This window comes from Danio aesculapii, chromosome 14, assembly GCF_903798145.1.
Source record: "Danio aesculapii chromosome 14, fDanAes4.1, whole genome shotgun sequence".
NCBI classification, from domain to species: domain Eukaryota; kingdom Metazoa; phylum Chordata; class Actinopteri; order Cypriniformes; family Danionidae; genus Danio; species Danio aesculapii.
Genome location: NC_079448.1, coordinates 3,714,617 through 3,736,045, shown reverse-complemented (window position 1 = coordinate 3,736,045; position 21,429 = coordinate 3,714,617). Strand labels below are relative to the sequence as shown.

The following is a 21,429-nucleotide window of genomic DNA, read 5'->3' as shown; positions in this document are numbered from 1 at the left end:
TGGTATAAAAATTATACAAAAATAAACACTTATTTATTTATATATATATATATATATATATATATATATATATATATATATTTATATAAATATATATATATATATATATATATATATATATATATATATATATATATATATATATATATATATATATATATATATATATATATATATATATATATATATACACACACACCACACACACACACAATTTTTTATGTCTATGACTTTCTCTCTCTCTCTCTCTCTCTCTCTCTCTCTCTCTAAATCACTGTATCAGCAGTAGATGAGTCTTAAGTTTTCGTATTTTCTATGGAGCTAATAATATGCCAAAACAATCTGAATTTGAATTGTGTTAAACTGAATTATTAACAATTGTGATTTAATAAAACTGAATATTAAATGTCATTAAAAATGAATTTGAATTTCTCAACTTGAGAATTTAATTAAATGCAATGGACAATATAATAATTATAATTTAATTAATTGTAATTTACTTAATATATAATATAATATAATATAATATAATATAATATAATATAATATAATATAATATAATATAATATAATATGCGTTTCTGTGTGGAGTTTGCATGTTCTCCCTGCGTTCGTGTGGGTTTCCTCGGGTGCTCCGTTTTCCCCCACAGTCCAAAGACATGCGGTACAGGTGAATTGGGTAGGCTAAATTGTCCATTGTGTATGGATGTTTCCCAGAGATGGGTTGCAGCTGGAAGGGCATCCGCTGTGTAAAACATGTGCTGGATAAGTTGGCGGTTCATTCCACTGTGGCAACCCCGGATTAATAAAGGGACTAAGCCGACAAGAAAATGAATGAATGAATGAATGAATAATTTCTTTTTATATTATTTTTTTGTTATTATTAATTTATATTATTATCATTTTAGATGTTACTTAATATTATAATTTATTATTATTAATATGAATTTATTTTATTCCAAGTTTAGGCCTGGTTTAACTATGATAACCCTGCTTTATTAATCAAAGTTTAGATGTTTAATATCTGTGGATTTCTTTTTATTTTCTGAGACTCCTTCATGAATGAAATGGTCCCAATTGAGCGCAGATATCCGCTTTCAACTTGCATGTCCATTGATTGTGTGCTTCTGAGACACATCCGAGGCCATTGAAAGGAGGAGAGGGGGATGGATGCATGGATGGAGAGATGAATGGATGAGTAGACAGATGGGGGAGAAGGTCAGCACTCCAATGACAGGGTTTTCACTAACCGCTACTAATATCTAGAGGTCAGGATGAACACATTTGCATACAAATCATTCAATCAATAAATAAAACTAAAATAATATTTTATAGTAAAGTAAAATGAATATATTTATATGAAGTTTTAACAAAAACCTAAATAAAATGTCTGATATGACTAAACACTATGACACTACTAACATTAACAGATCAAATGCCAATTCTCTGTTTGTATTCACAATTTATACCTTTGAGTAAAATGACATTTGTTTGTCATGTTTTGTTTTGTAAACACCAAATGTAAAATAAATACGTTGTAATTTAAGCTTTTTGGGGGGCTATAAAATACCAAGATGTTGTGTTTTCAGAGATGTTTTAGACACTACAAATGTTTTATCTAAATCCAAAAAAAAAGAATTATATATGTATTTTTTATTATATATCTGTGTATCGCATCCAGAATAATATACTAAATATTTTAAATATAAAATAATCTTTATATATATATATATATATATATATATATATATATATATATATATATATATATATATATATATATATATAAAATTTTTTAATCTCTCTGACTTTCTCTTTCTCTCTAAATCACTTGCTGTGTCCCAATTCGCATACTATCCGTCCTTCAAAGTATTTGAAAGTAGAATTAGTATGTCCCAAATCATGAGTATGTTGAAAAGAGTATGCCAAAGGTTCCCATATGGTTTACTATTTTCGGTAAAAACTCGAAGTGTAGAAGCGTCCATACTCTAACTGCTGATATTGCCCACAATACATTGTGCGTAGGACGAGAATTCGATTTAGAACTACAAACGCGGGTGAAAAGTGTAAACAAACTACAAACATGATGGATGCGCGAGACCAACCGTCAAGTAGAGAGGCTTCGGTAAAGATGTTTGTATGACTGTTAATTAATATCTAACCCACTGGAACATGTTTTAATCGCGTTTTCTGTGTTGTATTTCATCTGCAACAACAATACTGAACTTATATAAAGACGTGTTTGGACATTAACGTCTGAATGCAGAATTATCCAAACACCAGAGGAGATTTCTCTGCATGAAAGACTCGTGAATGGGAGATTAACCTGCTGCTGCTGCGTCTCCAATAAGGTAGGGAATTAAATATGAAAGAAATGTGGATGATGTGTGGATGATTGATAGGGCTTGTAACTAATCAACTCAAAGGTCTGTTAACGAGGAAGTAGTATGTCCCAAAAGCTTGCATACTCTGCTGTTACACACATTTAAAAGTGTGAACTTTTCCTTCACAAAAAAAATTGGGACGTAGCAGCTGTATCAGCAGGAGTCTTAAATCTTCCTCTATGGTGTCTGTTTCGTCTTTCTCATGTTTATGTATGCGTGTGTGCTGTTACCATATTTATCTCCGTCGTCTCCACGGGCGCTGATTTTGCGTCCGAGCACCTGCACGTGTTTCCCGCTGGTGCGGCTGTAGAGCTGGTAGACGCGGTGCTGCCGTCGGCTCATGGCGTCCCGTGCGCGCGTCTGATTCTCCACGTGCACGCTGAAATTCACCCCGTCCACTCCAAACACCTGCAGGCAACAGACCACACACATCCTCACCTCCAGTCCTCCTTTCTTTTTCTCTTATTTGGGAATTTTTCTTAAGTGAACTCATTGTAAAAACAGCTCTGAACTCATCACTAGCGGAAACGCACCATGTTGGTCTGTTCGAACCAAAAGCTATTAGTCATGGATTACTAGCACTAAAACCATCATATAAAAGGTAAGGACGTAGAAAGACTAGAAACTTAGACTTAAAAAGATTGGCTGTCAATGTTTTTAAACAGATTTAAAAAGTATAGTTGTATATTTGGACCGTAGGTTGTATCTTTTATGTAAATGTGTATATTTAAATGTTTTTATAAATGTATACATTTTTAAAGCTATTTAACGTTACCCTCCTTAGGTAGCGCTGAGATTTACAGCCAATAAAATAAACTTCTGTTGAGTTTATAAAGTTTATATATATATATATGTTTCTAGAAAGCCTAGTAAGTGCTTGATTAGCTAGCCCAGGTGTGTCTGATTGGGGTTGGAACTAAACTTTGCAGGACACCGGCCCTCCAGGACCGAGCTTGGACATGCCTGGTGTAATGCATTAGGAAATGTAATGAGACCTTATAGAAAGTCTGCGAAAACATGTTTTTGTTAATTATGCATTTTTGATATGATGATTCAAGTATGACAGCGCGCAGGAATGTGTATTAATAATTAGTTTTGTTTAGGGTTGACTTCGGAAACAGGTTAACTCACCTGTAGAGGATTACACATGACCAGCATCATCTGGATATACCTGAAGAGACAAAAACAGAGAGGAAGAGGAGTAAAGGTCAGGTGAGTGTTACTATGATAACAGAAAACAAATCCACCTGCATCCCAAAGCACCGCTGACGGATCAGATCTACGGGGAATGAGATGTTATAATTAACATCTTAAGAGTCTCAAGTCATTGCAGTTTATGTAAAGCAAACCTAGACAAAGCGCCTACATTGTACTGAAAATAAGAGAGATATCAAATTAGTTTAATGCTGTGGGAAATCAGAAGATGTACTGTAGAGAAATATAAAACTAGACATTTGAAGTTAATCTTATTTTGCAATATTAGCTTTTTTCAACAAATTTTCAAAGGTCCCATTACATTTAGATGCAAGTATCAGTATGCTAGTTTCACAGATATTGATAAGCTAATGTAGATCATTTTAATGTGGTCATGTCATTGGCCCATGAACATTTCCTGCTTGTTATCAAACTATTTCATAACTGAACTGTAACAAGAGGAAATTCAATCTGTCTTAATGTTAAGACAGCTATCATGGCATGATATAAACATCCAAAGCTTGCAGTTTGTCACTAAGTCAGAGGTTTTTACTCATAGTTTTTTAAAGTCTGAATAGTTGCATCAGTTTTTGACAGTTTTTTTAGTCTGAATTAGACTTAATTAGATCTGAAAAATATCTTTCATCTGTTTATTTTAATATCAGTCAAATAAATAAATGATTTAAAGGTGCTGAATCCAAGTTTATGACTCTTCTAAAGTAATAATATGTTTGCAGATATTTCAGAAACATGCCAAGGAAACATTTATGTTTATCTGAAAAAACAATGCTGAAGTCAGATATTCTGCTTTGAAAATGTGCGTCACGTGCTGGAACGTCTGTCTTTGTTTTGGTCATTTAACCCGCCCATTGCCAGTTAGCCAATTATATTTCAGCATACCGGGTTGCCTTGGTGGAAAACAGCTTATTTCATTCATTCAGACGGGAAGGCTCTCAACGCATGCGTCCGTGACCGAAATGCGACCTCCAGTGGACAGTAGCAGACTCCGAAATGAGACGCAGATTCAGAGTTCCACATGAGGGTATTAATTAGCAAATAATATAAATATTACTAACTGTGATGAAGTTTACGGCCCTCTGGCCGCCGGGAAGAGAACCGCACGATGTTTTAAAATGTTTATTAATAAAAGGAACGGCAGCTCCTCATAAAGACTGCCGTCTAAACCAAAACAAACGGATGGCAGCTCATCACGGAGACTGGGCCCGGTCCTCTCTCAGCTTCCTCTGCCACCGTTCCTACTACTATAGTCCAGAGATCCTTCCCTGGGATTTGAGGCCGGTGTGCGTCTCAGGTGTTTCTGATCACCTACGCAGCAGCCTCTTTCCATTCCCACGACTCTTGGCCCTGCCCCCTCGCCACACTAACTTTACATTAGGTGAGCAGGTTACATTGTAAGCTCGTGTCCTAACAACACACTACGTGACGAGATTTGCAGTGATGAGTAATTTGGCTGTTTGCACAAGATGAAGCATGACAGAAATTTAAATACAGCCTTTCAGCAGCACAGAATTGTGCACTCACTGCACTCCAGGTAAGGTGAGGTGTATAATCGGTAAGGTGTATAATCTAATTAATACTTATTAAACTTCCTAAACACTTAAAAATTATTTATTGTATATGTTGAATCAGTGATATGTGTTGGCTTGCACTGAGTTACAGTTCGAAAGTTCACTTTCAAACAGTTTACTTTATTGTCAAGATCTGAGGTGAACTGCTGCTGCTGCTTTCAGTATATGGCAATAAATGTCATGTAAAATGGCATTCAAACTCACATTATTAGCATTTAACACTGACTAAAGCATATGAGGTGTATCTGAGCTGATCACTGTCAGTTTTCTGTTGTTCACCTGTGAGAAATAGAAGCTGTTTCTAAAATATAAATTTCAGGTGTTGGTTAGAAAAAAAACTCATTTTAATATTGAAAATATTACTTCTGTTGCGTGCCGTCGCTTTTATTTAGAAGACGACTCAAATCAGCCTTTAGGCTCGATAGTCAGTCTCACTTCTGTTGGTGTCGTCAATCTGGCAACCTGTGATTGTGTGTGTTTTAAACCAGGAGTGCAATACCTAGTTTAACCACTGGGTGTCAAACTTACATACTGCACCTTTAAGAACATGGCTAATAAAAACAGCCCTTTTCTAGGGAAATATTATACCGTGAGGAATATCGTTATCGCGAATATATAAAGATATTGCATACTTTTCCAGTATCGTGCAGCCCTACATTTTTACAACATTAAAATTGTGATTAAAGTGAATGAAATCAACACTAGACTGAGTATTTACTCGTACGCCAAGTTAGATAATAGAAAATTAACCAGACATGATAAGCACTAAGGTGGCGTAGTGGTGCAGAGGGTAGCGATGTCGCCTCACAGCAAGAAGGTCCTTGGTTTGAGCCTCGGCTGGGTCAGTTGGCATTTCTGTGTGGAGTTTGCATGTTCTCCCCGTGTTTGTATGGGTTTCCTCCGGGTGCTCCGGTTTCCCCCACAAGTCCAAAGACATGCACTATAGGTGAATTGGGTAAGCTTAAATGTCAGTAGTGTATGTGTGTGAATGAGTGTATGGGAGTTTCCCAGTGGTGGGTTGCAGCTGGAAAGGCATCCGCTGCGTAAAACACATGTTGGATAAGTTAGTGGTTCATTCCGCTGTGGCGACCCCTGATTAATAAAGGGACTAAGCCGAAAAGAAAATGAATGAATGATGAGCACTGCTGAGAACCCCAGAAATATGAAAAAGCCTTCACAATAAGACCTGTAGCCTGCATTCAGAAAACAGATAGGATTGAACATTCATCTACTGATGATTTTAAGCTACTTTCCCTCCCCTCCTTGCGTTAATCTCCACATGTTGTTGGGAAAGGGAAAAAGCTGACATTTGAAGCATAACTCTGATTTTCATGGAAAGTTGGAAGGCGGGCGGGTGTGAGTAAGATTTTAAGCGCAGAAGAGCGAGTGGATGCAGCTGACGGCCCACGGTAAACTTCTCCATCACCGCAGGCCCTTTTTCTGGCAGGGGACCGCGACTTTGAAATCGAACAGGCCTGCAGGACGGATCAGTGCGTCTGCTCAACATAAGTCAGTGTGAAAAGTCCGATGTTATGACAGCCAAAGAGGAGACCACAGGCCCCTACGGGAGTAACGCCTGCTGCGAACTCGAACTATAGGAACCAGTGGAAGAACGCATTTCACTTCTGTTCAAGCGTGACGTGTGTTAAAACACTTTCTCCCATCCCAACTTAATATACAGAGACAACTATAAGTAAACCATTGCTAGAATGATTCACTCGAACACTGTCGCACTGTGAGAATACATGTTTAAGCTTGCAGATGTTGGATAAATCAGTGGCAAACGTTTATTGCTCATTTGAATCAAGCCTGACCTAAATTTAGCTGAATAATGATGACTCTTTTGCTCAACAGCTGAAATTGAAGTCATTTTATGATTGATGAACCTGGTAAATACAGTTTAGTATCAGTATATGTTAGTTTTAAGAATATCTATAAGCTAGTGTGCTTCAAAACAGTGGCAACACTCGCATTTAGTAGATATAAACCTGATATAAACATCCAAAGCTTGCAGTTTGTCCACCTAAATGGATCAGTCCCATACTTCAGTCTCTCATCAAATCTTCTAACCAATCAAATGCTCTCTATTATCCTGACATGCCCCGCCCCTTCTCATTTGCTTTTGTTTAATGTGCTTGAGCTCAATTACTTCCACTGGCAGATCTGTGATAAAAACAAAACGCTATTGGCTGATTTTTAAAAAAGGGGTGGAGCTACTATACGCCCCGCCCTGTCCTGTCTCAGTTGAGATTACATCAAATTTTGAATGTAAAATGCACATTTCAAAGCACTTTTTCATGGGACCTTTAAAGGTTATTGAAATGAACTGAATCAACATAATTGGGCTGAAAATTGATTCTGCAGAGCTGCTTATGTTTCATGATAGATATATCTTACATTGACAGCGTTACTGAACCAAATTGAATTAACACTGAATCAGAATTGAGCACAGAATTGCTATTAACTTCGTTTTCATTGGAGATACTTTATAGCTGCATTTGTATAATACTTGATTCATTTTACATCATTGACTTTGAAAATAAACTTGAATGACTGTTATGAATCAACATTAAACTGAAATCAGTTATTAAACTGAATTGAGCTAATAATTGACACTGAACTAATCTGAATCAACATTAAATATGAACTGAGCTATATACTGACACTACTGTCATCTGAAGATCTTCAGTGGTTTAAACAGATGTATTTTACAACACCAACATTGTTATTGAACTGTAATGAATCAACTTTGATCTGAATTGAACCATCATTTGGCAAATTCAGCATCTTCCATTATACCCTACCTGACAAATATCTTGTTGCCTATCCAAATTTTTGGAACAACAAATAATAACTTGACATCTAGTTGATCATTTGGTATCAGAAGTGGCTTATATGAAAGGCTTTCGCATAAAGGATTACGCTTATTTTACCAAAAAAAAAAAGTAAAAAGATGCCTTGATTAATTATTTAATTAGGACAATAAGGGATTTGGCTCAGACAAAAGTCTTGTCACTTAACATGTATAATATCCAGTATAGAATATAAAGTCATGGTGCAGTGGAAAAAGAATGAATATTGTGTATGACTCCCATGTGATGCATGACATCAAAATTCTTTGGATTCATCTTCAATGCCTCCTCCATCTTAACTCAGACATACTCAATAATGTTTATGTCTGATGATTGGGCTGGCCATTCCTGGAGCACCTTGACTTTCTTTGCCTTCAGGAGCTTTGATATCGAGGCTGAAGTATGAGAAGGAGCGCTATCCTGCTGAAGAATTTGCCCTCTCCTGTGGTTTGTAATGTAATGGGCAGCACAAATGTCTTGATACCTCAGGCTGTTGATGTTGCCATCCACTCTGCAGATCTCTCATACATCCCCATACTTAATGTAACCCCAAACCATGATTTTTCCTTCACCAAACTTGACTGATATCGGTTAGAATCTTGGGTCCATGTGGGTTCCAATAGGTCTTCTGCAGTATTTGTGATGATTGTGATGATTGGGATGCAGTTCAATAGATGATTCATCAGAAAAATCGACCTTCTGACACTTTTCCAACTGATCAACTAAAAAACTAGGATTGACGACAAGACTTTAGTCAGGTAGTGTATTTCTATGCTATCTTAAAGATAGTAACCCTATTAAGCATACTCTTTATTTCTCAAACAAGCAAAAAAGTTTTAATAAAAAGATTACATAAAAATATAACATGATTAGGTATTAAACAACAACGACAAAATTCTGTTTACAATCCACTACATGCTTTCTGTTGTCTTTTAGCTCAAGTTTAATTACTTATAACCTAAAATTTATATGCGTTTTAGTATCTGTTTTTATTATCTGTTAATAAGATCTCAATGATTTTGTACTTTCATATTATTATCATCACCGTCTGCACAATACTGCATGATTTATCCACATTCTATTCTAACTGTATTATTATTTGACTAATGAATGCCTGATTATTAAATTATTATATTAAATAGGGCTAAAAAAAGCTTGTTTTTCCCCTTCTCTTTAGATGTTTTTTTTTTTTAATATACTTTGTCTGAAGGTAAATGGAATGTCCATTGTGATTTTTCTTTCCTGTAGAGACTTATAAATAAACACTTGCAGCCAGTGGACTGACGCTGAGATAAACTTTGCCTCTCCACACAGCGCTGCATTTGGCACGAGTCTACGCGATGCTGGTTAACACCTGCTCAGCAGAAGAGGTGAGCTTTGGTTTTGTTTATTTGGCTGCACGCGTGGTTTGTGAACAGATGCAGTGAAAAGTGTTGTGTTTATGTGACGTGTCATTTCTGAAAATGTTCAAATGTGCTGTTTGATCTCTGGTTAATATATATAAAAAAAAGATGACTGGCTAGTTTCCATTTTGTTGAACACACACAAGTTGTTTTATGTACAGTTGAAGTCAAAATTATTTGCCTTCCTGTGAATTTTTCCTTTTTCAAATATTTCCCAAATGATGTTTAACAGATTCAGGAAATTTTCACTGTATTTCCTATAATATTTTTTCTTCTGGAGAAAGTCTTATTAGTTTTATTTCAGCTAGAATAAAGCAGTTTAAATTTTTTATATATATATTTTAAGGTCACGATTTTTTTTTATTTTTTATGATTGTTTACAGAATTAACCATTGTTAATCAATGACTGGCCTAATTACTCCAACTTTAACCTAATTAACCTAGTTAAGCCTTTAAATGTCACTTTAGGCTGAATCCTAGTGTCTTGCAAAATATCTAGTCAAATATTATGTGCTGTCATTGTGACAAAGATAAAAGAAATCAGTTATTAGAAATGAGGTATTAAAGCTATTATGTTTAGAAATGTGTTGAAAAAAATATATCTGTTAAACAGAAATTGAGTAAAAATATAAAATATATAAAAAATTAACAGGAGGGATAATAATTCTGACTTCAACTATACACAGAATTGTATATACAAGGTTAAATGCAAGTAAAGTGTCAACTTTAATGTTTCAAATAACTTTGAAATGAAAAAATATGAAATAAGCATAAAAAGTTTCATGTAAAATAAAACAACATGATTATTCTGACCTGTGCTTATTAAAATACACCAAAGAATAAGTGATTATCTATTTAATATTTACAATAGTAAAAACTTTCTGACAAATGGGTAACACCCAGTGCTTTAAAATGACAATAAATTAATTTTTGGGCCATTTTAGTCTTTTAATGTGATCATATATTTCTTTTTTCGGGGTTTTTTTTTTTTTTTTTTTGTGAACAACATTTTAGGAAGTATCTTCAGAAAATAATGGTTAATATTTGATAGTAATCATATCTTTTTTTTAAAAAAAATTAACAGCACATACGTTTTAATTCATAAAGATTCATAATTGATGCTTGAACACATTTATCAAAAATAAAAAAACATGTTAAACTAAACTAATAAAATTTCAATCAGAAAACACATGTAATATTATACACATATTAAATTAAATAAATTAATAACAGCACGTTGTGTTTTGGTTTAAAACCCCTCTTCATATTTGATGCTTGAGCATTCATTCATTCATTTTCTTTTCGGCTTTGTCCCTTTAATAAAGGGGATCGTCACAGCGGAATGAACTGACAACTTATCCAGCATATGTTTTACCCAGCCACAACCCAACACTGGGAAACACCCTTACATTCTTGCATTCACACACGTACACTATACGGCCAATTTAGCTTATTCAAATCCCCTATAGCGCATGTGTTTGGACTGTGGTACCAGCTGCCACCGGATATTACGAGTGCTGCTTCTCTCTCTATATTTAAGGCCAGACTGAAGACACATTTTTATTTTGTTGCCTTCCCAAGCTTTTAATCTTTACTGTGTATTGTTGTTGTCATACTATTATTCTTATTGTTACTTTTATTGTTATTTGACTCTGTTTTAGAATGCGTGTTTTGGTTTTGTTCACCACTTTGGTCAGTGCCAAACTGAAGTGAAAGGTGCAGTAGGTGATCTGCCAAATGCTAACCGGTTACAATCCCTTCCTTGTCGTCCAAAGCTACATCTCCTGATACCGCGAACATGCACATTAAAGATGATAGAGACCCACTAGATCATGTCATTCGCCAGTTAGAAAAATTTATAGTACTTTATAATACTACAATTCTGAGCTAAACACTATATCTAGCACGTTTTCAGTTATGTAGCAAGCAAAATTTGTCATCACTCTCTCATCAGTCTCACTGATCAGTCTTAGGCCCAATCCCAATTCTACCCCTTAGCCCTTACCCCTACCCCTCGTTTTGCGCATGCACGCCAAGGGGTAGGGGTGTCACACTTCTCTTCAGCTTGAAGGCGTAGGGCTAAGGAGAAGGGGTGAATAGCCTTTTGAACGAAGATTTTTCAGGACCACACTCGAAACCAAGAGGGTAAGAAAATTTCCCAGAATACACCAGCCACAACGGCGGTATTGCTGAACCCGGAAGTAAGGAGATCCACAAATTTGTATTTTGTATGTTTTACCGTCATGCTTTAAAAAAAAGCCGCTAAATTTCACGATTTATAATCCCTATTAATAACTCCTGTACAGCAGCAATCACACAACATTCTGACACTCGATGACACTGGAATTCCCTGTCAGTAATGTATAGTGGCTGGGAATGAGCTTTTACAGTGTCTGCTATTCACCTTATTCTCTGCGTATGAGTGGGCGGAGCCATTTGAATCATTTTGGCTCGAGACTTCCGGTCTCATTCACTTACATTCATTTTAAGACGTTAAAAACAGCTCGTTTTGCTGCTTGATGTTGCAAACTATTTTCTTATTATATTATTCTGCTTTGTCTGTATAGTCATGCAAACACTTGTTTGTAGAGTAAGTAGTTTGACGTTTATTATTCCTAGTCATTTTTCCCATAGGCAGCTGAATCGGAAGTTCTAAAGCAATCGCAAAAACGAGCGCACTTCCGCATTGAGGAATAAGGTCAATAATGTTAATGTTGTTTTGGTGTGTTTACATACAGTAGATGAATATGTCCACTGTGTAAATACACAGTACATTACAATCTTATTGCCACATTAGATTGTTATGATAACATAATATATGCCTTCAGTGATTTCCTGAAGATAAATAAAAAAAAAAACAACTGGAATAACTACAGCAGTCGCCATCGTCGATCTCATATAAAGCAAAACATCGCGATGACATCTGATGATGTGTGCAGGTGCTGTAGGGCTGTCAAATTCTTAGGGGTATATTGTGAAGCTCTTCCCCTTAACCCTCAGTTTTAAGGGCCAAGGGGAAGGGAAAGGGGTAGGGGTACAAAAATAGGATTGGGCCTTACTCTCTCACACGCTTTGTCCTAAAGCAACTACTTTATGCTTAGTGGTTGGCCGGCGCCGTGCAGGATTTACACCTATTACTAAGTCATACTTACATGCTAGTTCAGACCGAATATTCAAAGTAGCATGGTAAACAATATAGAGACCGCATCACAGGTTGTCAATGTTAAAAAATGAACTAATGTGAATATAAAACCAACTTCAGCTTAGTAAAGCAGGCTAGGCGGAATAGCGCTATTTACTGATGTTTTGTTATGAAACTAAATAAAAATCTACATTATGGATGCTGTAAAAGGTCCCTTATGAAACTGAAAATCGTCACATCTATCGTTCGCTGGAAGATTTCAGTGGCTGAACAACACTTCTGTGCATATAACCCATTCGTAACAACACAATCTACATCAGCTCTGCGTGACTAAAAGAGTTTTAAAACAGAACATTACCTGTCATACAACAAGTATACGCTTACACTCAGCCATTATGGATCCAGCGGGTATCAAAATGATGTGTCTCCATCAGGCAAGCAACAGTCAACGCAGGAGCAAATAGATGTATAAGGGCAATCCAGAGTCATAGTCAAAATAACAGGCAGATGGGCAATACAGGCAGGCAGCAGGCAAACAAAAACAAGGCTAGGTTCAAAGATGGTAAGGCAAGGAAACCGCGTTGTAATGTTCACTATACAGATAAACAAGACTCAGCAGTGAAGTGTGTGTGTGTGTGTGCGCTGTATTTAAAGTCCATGTAATCAGTTTGTAGTGATCCTCCGGGTGTGTGAATGTAATCAGTCATGATTAGGAACCGGTTATGTGTGTGTGTGGTGCATGACTGAATATGTAGTCCATCAAATGGCGGATTTGTAGTCCAGCGATTCGTGTGTATACCAGTGATCTAAACAGGTTGGATCGCTGGTGACAATGACAACTTCAGCCATGGTGTCGTCCTTCCTCCAGCGTGCAAAAGTAACTCCAATATTGAATCAGGATTTTAAAAAGTTTTGATTCAGCATTTGTTTTTAGCGCTGTCACTTGTGTCCATGTGGCCCGTGTGAACGCGCATCAGCGGATCTGCATGAACGGGTGCATAATTGTTCAAATCTACATTTGTTGACACACAGTTTGGGCTACTTATCAGAATTATGGGTATTATTTACCTCATTGGATGAACGTTTTTTATTCGTATGCCTTAGAAATATATAAATACATTTAGATTATTTACTTTAATTATTTATACTGGAATGTGGAGAGACTTTCAACCAGCACAACAAAACATGTTTCTGAAGACAATCACCTACTGCACCTTTAAATGTGCTGTATAAATAAACTCTACTTACTTTACACTTGTAAATAACAGGTTAAAAAGACTATGGGGTATAAATGGGGTATAAATAAAATATGGTGTTTCTCCTTTACGTTCTCTCTAATTTTCTTCCATCTCTTTCTAACACACTCTTTCATCTTTCCCTCCCTGTGTCTCTTGCACACTCTTGGCAAAGCTTTGTTGAAAACAGTGAATCAGATCTCTCTCTCTCTCTGGGTGGTGTGTTTATGTGTGTGGGTGTGGTCATTGTGATGTCACTCATTGAGAAGGCAAGAGTGGGTGTGAACCGAGCAGAACACATCACTTCCTCCTTATCTTCTCGCCGGTGACCCCGCGACCTCCCCATGACCGAATGTCTGAGATCATGTGTGTGGGTGGGTGTGTTTGTGTGTGCACATGCTCTGCTGGTCTCATGAGGACAAAAACCTGTTTGACAATAGCCAACAATTTCCTCGCTAATAGATGACTTTTAAGCAAGCTAAATGTACTTTTGTAAACACATTAGTGTCCGGCTGAGAGTTGGTTAAGGAATTCTGCAATATTTGATACACTGTAAAGCCTAACTAGTGTCTTAACTAACTCTTTTTTTGGGGGGGTCACACTTTATTTTAATGTACAATTCACTCTATTCACCAACAATCAGCTAAGATTTTAGCTCAGTAAACTACTAATTATAGCTGCTTATTAATATTACACTGTACAAAATGCAGGGTTCCACACAATTCAATCATGTTGTCTCAACATAAATCGATTAAGTTAATTATGAACGATTGAGTGGATTGAACATAAAACAATTAAGTTTTCCCAAAAAATCTCAAGAATTGTGTTGTTTCAGCTCATTTTTTCCTTGTAAGTAGTTTGAACAAGCAGCAAAAAAAATTTTTTGAGAGTAAGGTAGAGCGTTTAGGTATTGGGTAGGGATTAGAGACCTCAAATAAGATCAAACTTTATAAGTGCTAATAAACAGTTATTATCTTAAAGGTGCAGTATGTAAGTTTGACACCCAGTGGTTGAACTAGGTATTGCACACCTAGTTCAAAGCACACACAAGTGCAGGTTGTCAGATTGACGACACCAAAAGTTAGTGTTTTTGTTCTAACCAACACCTGAAATTTCTCAGGTACACCTCACGTGCTTTATTCAGTGTTAAATGCTAATAATGTGAGTTTAAATGTCATTTCACGTAGCATTTACTGAAAGCAGTAGCAGCATTTTACCTCTTGGAAATAAAATAACCATTTGAAAGTGAACTTTAGAACTGTGACCAACACATATCAGTGATTCAGCATGTACATTAAATAATTTTAAAGAGGTTTAATATGTATTAATTAGGTTATAAACCTTACCATTTCGCTGTAGTGCAGTAAATGCACTATTCGTTGCTTCTGAATGGCTTTATTTAAATTTCTGTCATGTTTCGTTTTGTGCAAACAGACAAATTAGGCAAGTTATTGTTTAACGAATATCATTCTGTTCTGCAGAATATCGGAAAAATATCGCTTAAAGGGGCTAATAATTTTGACCTTTAAAATGTTTTTAAAAAAATTAAAAACTGCTTTTATTCTAGTCGAAATAAAACAAATAAGACTTTCTCCAGAAGAAAAAATATTATCAGAAATACTGTGAAAATTTCCTTGCTCTGTTAAACATCATTTGGGAAATATTTAAAAATGAAAATAATTTCAAAGGGGGTTTAATAATTCTGACTTTAACTCTATTAATTAGATAATAAACCTTACCATTTCATGAATGATGGCACTATTCTGTGCTTCTGAATGGCTGTACTTAAATTTCGGTCATGTTTCGTCTGGTGCAAACAGCCAAATTGCTCATCACTGCAAATCTCATCACGTAGCGTGTTGTTAGGACATGGGGTGACAATATAACCTGCTCACCTAATGTTTACGCATGTAATATTTATATCATTTGCTAACTAATGTGGAACTCTGAATCTGCGTCTCATTTCGGAGTCTGCTACTGTCCACCGGAGGTCGCATTTCGGTCGCAGACACATACTTTAAGAGCCTTTCTGACTGAATGAATGGAATAAGCTGTTTTCCACCAAGGCAACCTTCAATATAACCTGAAATATAATTGGCTAAACTGGCATTGGGTGGGTTAAAAGAACCCAAACAAAGACAGCGTTCCGGCACGTTACGCACATGTTCAAAGCAGAATATCTGACTTCAGCATTGTTTTTCAGATAAACAAGAATGTTCACTTGGCATGATTCTTAAATATCTGCAAACATATTAGGGTATTTTTATGCTTTAGTAGAGTCAAAAACTTCCATACAGCACCTTTAGTAATAGGCAGGTAATAAGTCAGTAAACTTAAGTGTTTCTTTGATTTAGCTCACTGTAAAAATGCGGGGTTCCACACAATTCATTCAAGTTGTCCCAACCCAAATCGATTAAGTTTACTTAACATATTTAAGTTAAACATAAAACAATTAAGTTGTCCCTAAATAAGGCAAGAATTGTGTTGTTTCAGCTCATTTTAAATTAGTTTGAACAAACAGCAAGCATTTTTTTGAGTGTTGATTTCATTTAATACACACTGAAAAAAAGTGTTGCATGCAAAACTGTTGCAAACATTTATTTGTGTTGAATTTAAACAAACTAATTAAATTTAATAATGTTCAACTTAATTCATTTGTTCAAATTCAGCCCAAATAAATTGTTTACAACCACTCAACGTAAAAAAATTTAGTAAATCCAAGGAATCATATTTAAATAATTTTTTTCAGTGCAGAACAATACCTTTAAACATGCAGCATTTATACTATTTTCCCGCTACTCAGAATACATTAGTTAAGATCTTTCATAATAACAAACAGCCTAGTTCTCAACATGCTTTACTTCAGAGTCCATTTGTAGATTTTAAAGCATTGTGAGTTTTTTATTATACATTGTTATATAAGTATTCTGCCATTATTTACTCACTCTTTTGCTTGTTTTAAATCTATTTGAGTTTTTTTTGTACTGTTGAACACAAAAGAAGATATTTTGAAGAATGTTGGAAAGCATTAGGCATTGACTCCTATAGGTTTTTTGTTTTTGTTTGTTTGTTCATTTATAAAAGGCGTCACGGTGGAGCAGTGGGTTGCACAATCGCCTCACAGCAAGAAGGTCACTGGTTCGAGCATATGAAATAGTTGGCGGTTCATTCCGCTGTGGCAATCTCTGAAAAACTAGCATGCAGAACCTTTAAATTGAACTTTAGGTTAACTGTGATCATGGTAAATGCATAGTGTGAATCAAAAAATTTTGTTAACTTGCTAATATGCATGATTATCAATAACAGGGGCATAGATTAAATAAATTGTTTACAACCACTTAACGTAAAAAAAATTGAGTAAATCCAAGGAATCATCTTTAAATAATTTTTTTCAGTGCAGAACAATACCTTTAAACATGCAGCATTTATACTATTTTCCCGCTACTCAGAATACATTAGTTAAGATCTTTCATAATAACCAAACAGCCTAGTTCTCAACATGCTTTACTTCAGAGTCCATTTGTAGATTTTAAAGCATTGTGAGGTTTTTATTATACATGGGGGAGATCTGTTAATGTGTAATGTTCTGCTCTAAAGTGTTTTTGTTAAGTCTACTCTGCACTTTTGCAGAGGTTATCGGTGTGTTGAAGACTAGAGCCTGTGCTAAGGTTAAGGATTGGCCTACTGAGGTTAATACTACACTTGCTGGGTTATTGCAACCCAAATTTGGGTGAATTATGCTGGATAAGTTGGTGGTTCATTCCTTTGTGGCAATCCCTGATTAATAAAGGGAAAAGAAAATGTATTAATGAACAAATGAATGAATGAGTGAATGAATGCAATGGATAGCTTAAATTTAATCCAATTTTTGGATTTGTTCATATTTTACACACATTTGGGTTAAAATAACCCAGCATTTTTGAATGTATATAGTGCCTTATTTAAAAAGCAAATTGCTGTCAATTTCTGTGTGGAGTTCGCATGTTCTCTCCTATTGGCGTGGGTTTCCTCCGAGTGCTCCGGTTTCCCCCACAGTCCAAACATGCGCTATAGGGGAATTGGTGAAACCAAATTGGCTGTAGTGTATGTGTATATGTTTGTGTTTGTGTGTGTGTGTGTGTGTGTGTGCGTGCGTGTGTGTGTGTGTGAAATGACTTTAAGGGTGTTTCCCAGTGCTGGGTTGCAGCTGGAAGGGCATTCAACACATAAAATATATGAGTAATTGGTGGTTCATTCCGCTGTGGTGACCTCTGATAAATCAGAAATGCCAACTGACCCAGCCGGGACTCGAACCAGCGACTTTCTTGCTGTGAGGCAACATTGCTAACCAATGAGCCTTCGTGCCGTCACCATAGTGCAAATATAAATTCCATTTCATTAAACCATATACTAATAAACAAACAGAAATCGTTGAACGCTAATTATGTTAGCAATATGCTAATTGATGTATGATATCATTTTCAAGCAGAGCTTAGAGCCTTTCCATTGAAAAAAGAACCGCAAAGCACTACACGGGACATTTAAGAACGCATTGTTGTATAACTAAGCCCATCGTAGGCTGCTGCTGTGATGTTTTCAAAGCAGACCATTTGTCCAGCCAATGAATGAAGTTACAGATAATGAAATTAAACAGGATTTAGCCACAAATGATTTCAGAAGCAACTCAATTCCAGTGACTATGACGGTCTGGATTGCAGGAATGACCTCTGACCTGTGATGTAAGCGCACATCGCTGAGCTCATGCCGAGAGATTCCCAGTCAATGAGGTTTCCTCCGTCTGACGTTAAGATTGGTGAGAATCGCGGCCGGGTTGTGGCTCTTCTCCACATTAATATTCCACTGATCTGCGATAAGACGGTAGTTTCTGATTTATTCCGGATGATTCCGCTTGTTTACATCCCAAAAAATGTCACCCCGCAAAATGAAATCACCGGCGGCGGGGGTCAGTGGAGACGCCGCAAACAGAGGAAAACACAAGGAAAAAAAAGACAGGAATGGAAGAGATATGAAAGGAATTGAGAGAGTGTTTCTCATCGTTTTTAATCCATCGCTCTTTCTCTCCCTTCCTCTCTCTTGTTCCCCTGTCTGGACGTAGAGAATGAAAGACTCCCACACACGCCTCAGCTATGAAGAGATATGAGAGAGAAAGAAGGAAACGTCTCACAGCTGACAGCTGCGCGCACACACACACACACACACACACTCACAGACATGTACATGCTCTCTTCATCATGGCTGTCAACACACACTTAACATACACATGCACTTTTGATGGCGACCTCACATCCAATCACACTGCAGAAACACACAATTAATGTTTCAGGTTTAATACAAGCTGATGGAATAGTTTGTTCAAAATTTGGCATTTTGGACACCATTTTCACTCATTATCTGTCTGTGATTACAATAAATACACACATCATTAATCTGTTTTATTAGAAACTGTACTTAGAAATATTTCACCCGAAAATGAGTATTCTGCCGTTATTTACTCACTCTTTTGCTTGTTTCAAATCTATTTGAGTTTTTTTTTCTACTGTTGAACACAAAAGAAGATATTTTGAAGAATGTTGGAAAGCATTAGGCATTGACTCCTATAGGTTTTTTGTTTTTGTTTGTTTGTTCATTTATAATAGGCGTCACGGTGGAGCAGTGGGTTGCACAATCGCCTCACAGCAAGAAGGTCACTAGTTCGAGCATATGGAATAGTTGGCGGTTCATTCCGGTGTGGCGATCTCTGAAAAACTAGCATGCAGCACCTTTAAATTGAACTTTAGGCTAACTGTGATCATGGTAAATGCATAGTGTGAATCAAATTTTTTTGTTAACTTGCTAATATGCATGATTATCAATAACGGGCGTAGATTTAGGGTGGACAGGGGGGACGCGTCCCCACCAATATCCACCAACTATTAAAATGTCCCCACCAATAATTTAATTCACTTTAAAAAAATCGCACTGTCAATATTAAACTAGACATGCAGAAAGGGTTAAATCGCGTTCTCTCCTCGTTTCGCACCAAACACATATGATCATTGTGATTGGCTGTGCCTTTCCCTGCTGTCAAATGAGAGGCCGTAGCTGCTTAAGATACAAACAGCGAGCGCCAAAATTGTGCAGGCGAATTTCCTGTGCAAGATTAAGGTGTTTGAAGGTGTGTGACACACACAAGTGAGAATGGCGGCAGCAAAAAAGGACATAAGGAGCTGTAAGCTGTAGTTCACTACTGAATGAGTCCATAATGCCGTTAATGCTCGTGTTTTTCCCACTTTAACGCACAGTCTATCGTTATAGCAGACTGATGTTGTCTGTGCATAATATGCCCGGAAAACTAACTGCAGAATAAACATCTCCATGTAAAAGTATATGATCCCTGGCAGTTCTCCTAATCTCTCAGAGTAGCATGTGCAATTTGAAACAATTTGTCAGAAAAAAACTCCAGCCTGTGCTCCATCCTTTATCAATACTGATATATGAGACATGCTTCATTTGCATTTTGGCTAAAATAAACGGAAGTCTTTATTAAACTCTCTCTTTATCAATTAATAAACATTCTTTTAGTATTACATTATCAGGCCCATGTGCATTTAAACTAAGTTTTATATTACAGTTTTATAAATAATGAAAATTTATAATACAGAAATATGAAAAATATACTTAATTTAAAATAAAAATTTGTTATCATCTAACATTACTTATTTTTTTTTTTTTTTAATCTGTTCAAACTTAATTTGAGTTAAAAACTGGAGCCTACAGGCAAATAACAATCTGGCCAGAACATTCAACTTTCCTCAGTCTGAACTGGGCCATTTGAAAAAGAAAAATTCAAACATAATAATAATAGTAACTTTTGGTCTTTCAAACCACCCGAACCCCCCTTGGCTACCGGCCTGACTATTTATTTTAACTTCATACATTTTATGAAGAGAGGATTGATTGATTAATTAATAATATATTTTAATAGCAGTCAAATAGTAATAGCAATATACAGTTGAAGTCAGAATTATTAGCCCCCCTTTGAATTTTTTTTTTCTTTTTTAAATATTTCCCAAATTATGTTTAACAGAGCAAGGAAATTTTCTGATGTCTGATAATATTGTTTCTTCCAGAGAAAGTCTTATTTGCTGTATTTCGGGTAGAATAAAAGCAGTTTTTAATTTTTTATGAACTAATTTAAGGTCAAAATGATTAGCCCCTTTAAGCTATTTTTTTTTTCGATAGTCTACAGAACAAACCATCATTGTACAATAACTTGCCTAATTACCCTAACCTGCCTAGTTAACCTAATTAACCTAGTTAAGCCTTTAAATGTCACTTTAAGCTGTATAGAAGTCTTGAAAAATATCTAATAATAATTCTGACTTCAATTGTATAAATGTATGTATGTGTGTGTATATATATATATATATATATATATATATATATATATATATATATATATATATATATATATATATATATATATATATATATATATATATATATATATATATATATGTATGTATGTATGTATATATGTATGTGTGTATATATGTATATGTATGTGTGTATATATGTATGTGTGTATATATGTATATATGTATGTGTGTATATATATATATATATATATATATATATATATATATATGTAT

The 21,429-nt window shown here is 35.7% G+C and overlaps 1 protein-coding gene across 1 annotated transcript in view; it reads right to left on the bottom strand.

The window, feature by feature from the left end:
* The window catches only part of fgf18a (fibroblast growth factor 18a), a 38,766-nt gene that overhangs the window by 7,233 nt on the left and 10,104 nt on the right, over positions 1-21,429 (bottom strand). Inside the window, exons 2-3 of the mRNA XM_056472845.1 lie at positions 3,515-3,554; positions 2,614-2,791 (exon numbers count right to left, since the gene is read on the bottom strand). Of these exons, the coding sequence (XP_056328820.1) occupies positions 2,614-2,791; positions 3,515-3,554 (218 nt within the window). The remainder of the gene's footprint in view (positions 1-2,613; positions 2,792-3,514; positions 3,555-21,429) is intronic.